This window comes from Cetorhinus maximus, unplaced genomic scaffold (genome assembly GCF_964194155.1).
Source record: "Cetorhinus maximus unplaced genomic scaffold, sCetMax3.hap1.1 HAP1_SCAFFOLD_777, whole genome shotgun sequence".
In the NCBI taxonomy this organism is placed as follows: domain Eukaryota; kingdom Metazoa; phylum Chordata; class Chondrichthyes; order Lamniformes; family Cetorhinidae; genus Cetorhinus; species Cetorhinus maximus.
The window spans coordinates 56,799-63,353 of NW_027596719.1; the positions used below are offsets into that span (position 1 = coordinate 56,799).

The following is a 6,555-nucleotide window of genomic DNA, read 5'->3' on the forward strand; positions in this document are numbered from 1 at the left end:
TTGAAGTGATGACTTTTGTAAACTCGTTTTACAGGGTATTAAACGGGGATGACTGGCAGACAGAAAACGCAAAGCGAACATCACATCAAGATCTGTCAAAGGCACTGAATTCATCAGGACCTGAATATCATCAACTTTTGAATGTGGAAGGAGAAATATTTGTCTATTCTGTCTTTGGGAAAGGATTTCAAACATCGCTGTGACTGGAAAAGCCTCAACACACACACACACCCGATTGAGAGTGTTCCAGTGAACTGACTTTGGAAAAAACTAAGCAGTTACACAGTCTGCAAAAATATCACACCATTCACAGTGGGGAGAAACTGTACATGTGTTGTGTGTGGACAAGGCTTCAACTAATCGTCCAACCTGGAGAGAGACAAGGACCCCCACACCATGGAGAAACCATGGAAATGTATGGACTGTGGGAAGGGATTCAATTTCCCATCCCAACTAGAAGTTCATCGGTGCAGTCATACTGGGGAGAGACCGTTCACCTGCTCCATCTGTGGGAAGGGATTCACCCATTTGTACAACCTTCGGACACACCAGCGAGTTCACACTGAGGAGAGGCCATTCACCTGCCCTGTGTGTGGGAAGGACTTCACTCGGTCATCCCACATTGTGACACACCAACTTGTTTACACTGATAAGAGACCGTTTACATGTTCTAACTGTGAGAAGAGTTTTAAATGCAGAAAAGATCTGCTGATACATCAACGTATTCACACTGGGGAGAGGCCGTTCACCTGCTCCGTGTGTGGAAAGGGATTCATTCAGTCATCCCACCTTCTGACACATCAACTTGTTAGCTCTGATAAATTTTTTAATTGTTCTGACTGTGACAAGAGCTTTAAAAGCAAAAAGAATCTGCTAACACATCAATATACTCACACTGGAGAGAGGCCGTTCACCTGTACCAACTGTGGGAAGGGATTCAGCAGTCCGTCTGCCCTACTGAATCACCAGCGAATTCACACTGGGGAGAGGCCGTTCACCTGCTCTGACTGTGGGAAGGGATTCATTAATTCAACCAACCTTCTGATACACCAACAACTTCACACGGGGCATAGACCGTTCACCTGCTCTGACTGTAGGAAGGGATTCACCCGTTCATCTAACCTTCTGACACACCAACAGGTTCACACTGAGGAAAGACCATTCACTTGCTCCGTGTGTGGGAAGGGATTCACTCGGTCATCCAACCTATTGAATCACCAGCAAGTACACACTGGAGAGAGGCCATTTACCTGCTCTGTGTGTGGGAAGAGATTTTCTCATTCATCCTATCTGCTGAAACACCAGCAAGTTCAGAGTGGGGAGAGGCCGTTCACCTGTAATGCCTGCGGAAAGGCATTCACTCAGTCATCACACCTACGAACACACCAGTGGGTTCACAAGCGATTGCAAAGTTTGGATTCTACTCCTGTTGATGCTGTTAATCATACCAGGACTGAACCATGTTCATTCTGACTGTCCTGACCTGTTGATGAGGTTCAATATTCTGAATAAATGTGAAATAAATCAGCTTTGTTTGTATATTTTTGTTTTTCCTCACCTGAGTGTTTAACATCACCTGGCTGGAGTCAGAAAGGACAATCTGGGGGAGGATCTTACGGTAGGAACAGAACTTCAGCCTGGACACAGTCCATCAGGGTCACACTGAGGGACCCCCAAACAACACTTTGGTCTTTCTCATCTTTCTTCACTGATGGCACAATCCCAATGTGGGTGAATCCTGAGGTGTGTAAGAAATGTGCCTCAGCTGCTCTCTTCCATGGTTCAGAGCTCCTAGACACAGAACAGAAGGCACTTTTACAACTGGTTTTAGAGTCAGGAAGAACAATGGTGAATGCTGGAAACGTGCTGCCAAATCAAAGGTTGGTATAAAATTGTGATCTGTTCCTGACTGAAAGTGAAACAGCAGGTTTAAGTTTCCAGACGGAAAATGGTTCTTAATAAGTCTAAAAAGGTTTAACGTGTTTGTGTGTCAGTCCCGAGTCACTGAATCGAAATATGCTGAAATTTATTGGGTTAAAATCTGCATTAAACTAGAAGCTGGATGAGTTCACAGGAGGCTGTTAACTGCTGGGACAATAATACAACAGTTTGATTCCCAGAAAAAGAACAACCTGCAGCGTATGTCCAAGAATTCCCAGTTTTATTGATGTGTGCTTCCCACACACTGTCCTTTTAAATATACTTCACTCCTACCAGCCTTTAATGATCAAAAACATAACAGGGTTAATAGCTGCTGATAGCTGTCAATGAGATTAAATTTATGCTTGAAATGATTAAATCTTCACATGCAAAATATATTTTGTTTTATTCTTTGATGGGATGTGGGAAGCACACATCAATTTCTAATGACTCCAGTGTCATGTGGGTAATATTTGTGTCGAAAGGATGGGGTGAATCTAGTAACAATCTCCCAGAGATTGGGATAGAGGGGCAAGACTAAAGGTAAGCATTAGTGCACTGTACTTTACACTACTTAGTGACAAACCCTGTTGTGTTAAAGTTTACTAATTCACACTGGTGTAGTATTGAGTCAATTGCTCAGATTGAATTTTAATGTTAAGGATTATTTTTCCTGCAGGATTTTCTATTTAGCTTCCACCTGACCCACTGATGGTGTCAGACAGAATCTAGAACTGTCTCCTCAGTCGAATGGACTGCTGCAGGATCCTAATGGTATCCAATTAAAAATCTATCAACTGGTTAACAGGCACAACTGAAACCAGCTCAACACAAATGGTGTGTGTGAGTGTGTGCGTGCACACACTCAAGGGTAGCAGTGGAAGGGTGCTTTTCTGAATGGAGAGCTGTGACTAGTGGTGTTCCAAAGTGTATCACCTCACACTTTTCAGGGTTAAATTTCATCTGCCACTTATCTGCCCATTTGACCATCCCGTCTATTTCTACCTGTAGCCCAAGACATTCAACCTCACTGTTAACCACCCGGCCAATCTTTGTGTCATCCGCAAACTTACTAATCCCATCCCCTACATAGTCATCTATGTCATTTATATAAATGACGAATAATAGGGGACCAAGCACAGATCCCTGTGGTACGCCACTGGACACTGGCTTCCAGTCAATAAAGCACCCTCTGCCTCCTTCAAGCCAAAACCTTGTCAAAGGCTTTGCTGAAATCCATATAAACTACATAAACTGCACTACCCTCATCTGCACACCCGGTCACCTCTTCAAAAAATTCAATCAAATTTGTTAGGTATGACCTCCCTCTGACAAAGCTATGCTGACTATCCCTGATCAAACCTTGCCTCTCCAAGTGGCGAAAGATTCTCTCCTTCAGAATTTTCTCCAATAGTTTCAATATAACGATATAATTTGTTTCCTAAGTTTATTATTTGATCCTCCGGCCCCAGTCTCCGTACCACTTCAGGAAAACAAATCGCGATACAATAATTTGTACTTTCAATGGCGAGGCCTTCACCCATCATCCCCCGCGGTGGGGAATATCCCCTGTCCACATCACAGGAAAGCAGTACGCTGGCGCAGTGGTGAAAAACATTGGAGCATGCGCATAGCGAGTAATGGCGATGGAGAGACGGTTATTTGCCGGATCTGGATCGGTAAGGGGAAAGGTAGGGGGACGGAGGCAGCGATGGATCCGGTGGGTAGGCGGAAAGGTTTCGTAAGCATGTTGCGTAATCCGCAAAACCCCGAAAAAGGCCTTAGCGTTCCCACTTTTGCACGGAGCCAGGACGGCAGTTTTGTTCCGATTGCAGCCCCGAGGTAACGGCCGCCATCTTTATTGTGGGCAATGCGCAGCAGGGCGCGTGCGCGGCCGCCATCTTTGTTGTGGGCATTTTTTGAAAGGTTCCCAAGGACAAACTGAGGACAATTGTCCATCATGCTGCTTCACACTTTGAGTTACAATGTGTAATTGATGAGGCAAATCAACGATATACGTCCAAGGCAGTGACAATAATTATGCTTTTAGCATAATAAAATTTTCCAAGGCATTTCACAGAAATATTACAAAGTAACGTTTGACACTGAGCCACATGAGCCATGTTAGGGCAGGAGACCAAAAGCTTTGTCAAAGAGGTAGGTTTTAAGGAGTATTTTAAAGAAGAAGAGTGGGGCGTAAAGCTGTGGCCTAGGTAACTCAAGGAACAGTCACTGATGGTGGAGCGATTAAAATCGGGAATGCTCAAGTGGCTGGAATTAGATCAGTGTAGAGATCCTGGCGAGGGGGCGGTGAGGGCTGTGGCTGGAGGAGAATACAGAGATCGGGATCATCACAACCATGGAGGAAAGCATGAGAATTTTAAAGTTTTTGTGCTTTTTAAATGAGAGCCTTTGTCGGTCAGTGAGCACAGGGGTGATGTGTGAACAAGACTGCGTGTGAGTAAGCACATGGATAGCAGAGTTTTGGATGACCTCAAGATTCTGGGGGTGGGAGGATGGAGTTGAATGTTGGAGGCCGGTTGGGTATGCATTAGGATAATTTAGACTACAGGTAACAAATGAATGGATGACGCTTTCAACAGCAGATAAACTGAGACTAGGGCGGAGTCGGGTGATGTTACTGAGGCAGAAATAGGCGGTCTTGGTGTTGATGCGGGTATGTGGCTGTAAGCTCATCTCGCGATTGTGAACAGTGTGATTCAGCCTCAAGCAGTTGCCAAGGAGAGGGAGAGAGTCAGTGGTTAGGGAGTGGAATTTGTAGTATGCACTGAAGGTAATAATGTGAGCGTTGGTGGCTCAGCCAGCATTTATTGCCCATCCCTAATTGCCCTTGAGAAGGTGGTGGTGAGCTGCCTTCTTGAACCACTGCAGTCCATGTGGTGTAGGTACACCCACAGTGCTGTTAGGAAGGGAGTTCCAGGATTTTGACCCAGTGGCAGGGAAGGAATATTTAAATGGAGGAGATTTCTGCTCATCCAGTGCTGGATGTCAGACAAATCTGCACGGTGTGTGACTTGGACTTTTTAAAATTCATTTATGGAAGTTGCAGGCTGGGCCAGCATTTATTGCCCATCCCTAATCGCCCTTGAGAAAGTGGGAGTGAGCCACCTTCTTGAACCGCTGCAGTCCATGGAGGGAAGCTTGGAGGTGATGGTGTTCACATACACCTGCTCCCCTCATCCTTTTAGTTAGTGGAGGTTGAGGATTTGGGAGATTCTGTCAAAGTTCTAGTCGAGCTGTAGATATATAAAATCCCTCTCTTTCGCTCTCTGCCTCCCCTTTGTCTCGGTGGCAGGTTTCCTTCCCTGAAGGACATTAGTGAACCAGTTGGGTTCCAGCAGCTTTCATGGTCACTTTTGCTAGTGTCAGCTCCACAAATTACCAGATTCATTCATCTCAATTTCAGAGCTTGCCTTTGTGTTTTTGTGGGTTCTCTCTCACTCCCTTTTTTTCTGTTTTAAATCAACTTCGCAGAGTATTAGTGGGGGAGGATTTGCAGTTGGGAAACTCAAAGCAAATATCACATCAGGATCTGATGGAGTCGCTCAATTTATCGTAACCTGAATGTCATCAGATTTTGAACATGGAAGGAAAAAGCACCGTTTACAGTGGGGAGAAACGGTGGAAATGTGGGGAACGTGAGGAGAGGTTTAGTTACCTGTCTGAGCTGGAAGCTCATCGACGCATTCGCACTGGGGAGAGGCCGTTCACCTGCTTCGAATGTGGAAAGGGATTCACTCGGCTATCCGACCTGCTGACACACCAGCGAATTCACACTGGGGAGAGACTTTTCAAATGTCCAGACTGTCGAAAATACTACAGAGGTTCTGGGGACCTGATGTACCATCAATGTGTTCACACAGATGAGAGACCGTTCAGGTGCTCTCACTATGGGACTGGGTTCAGGGGATCGTTTCAACTCACTGTACATCAGCGAATTCAGCGGTGAGAGACTGTTCACCTGCTATGTGTGTGGGAGGGGATTCACTCAATTGTCTCGTGCTGAGACATGAGAGAGTTCATACTGGGGAGAGACCTTTTAAATGTCCAGACTGTGAGAAGTGCTATAAAAGCTCTGGGGAACTGATGTCCCATCAACGTGTTCACACTGATGAGAGACCATTCAGATGCTCTCACTGCGGGACTGGGTTCATTCGATTGTCTGAACTAACCGCACACCAGCGAATTCACACTGGTGAGAGGCCGTTCAGGTGCTCCTACTGTGGGACTGGATTGAAGCACTCATCTCAACTCACTTTATCTACCTCATGTAAACCTGTCATAAACTTGTACCTCTCTATAAATCTCCCCTCAATCTCGTTTGCTCCAAGGAGAACAACCCCAGTTTCTCCAACCTAACCTTGCAACTAAAATTCCTCATCCCTGGAACCATCCTAGTAAATCTCCTCTGCACCCTCTCCAGGACCTTCACATCCTTCATAATGTGTAATGATCACTGGTTTGCACAGACCCAGATGTTCTGTGTTCGTGTCTATGACATCACACACCGACAATTGCTCAGTGACATCACCCCGCTCCCTGAGTATTTCCTCAACTGGGAGATTTTTTTCTGACTCCAGTGCTTCTGATATATTTCCACCTGCAGGCTCCAGC

At 45.5% G+C, this 6,555-nt stretch overlaps 1 protein-coding gene across 1 annotated transcript; it reads left to right on the top strand.

Annotated features, from left to right (window-relative positions):
* Positions 1 to 3,554: 3,554 nt before the first annotated feature.
* Positions 3,555 to 5,890, top strand: LOC144674734 (uncharacterized). The gene is made up of 2 exons (XM_078535955.1): positions 3,555 to 3,599; positions 5,416 to 5,890. The coding sequence occupies exon 2, from the start codon at positions 5,525 to 5,527 to the stop codon at positions 5,888 to 5,890; it is 366 nt and encodes a 121-aa protein (XP_078392081.1). The 5' UTR covers positions 3,555 to 3,599; positions 5,416 to 5,524.
* Positions 5,891 to 6,555: the final 665 nt, after the last annotated feature.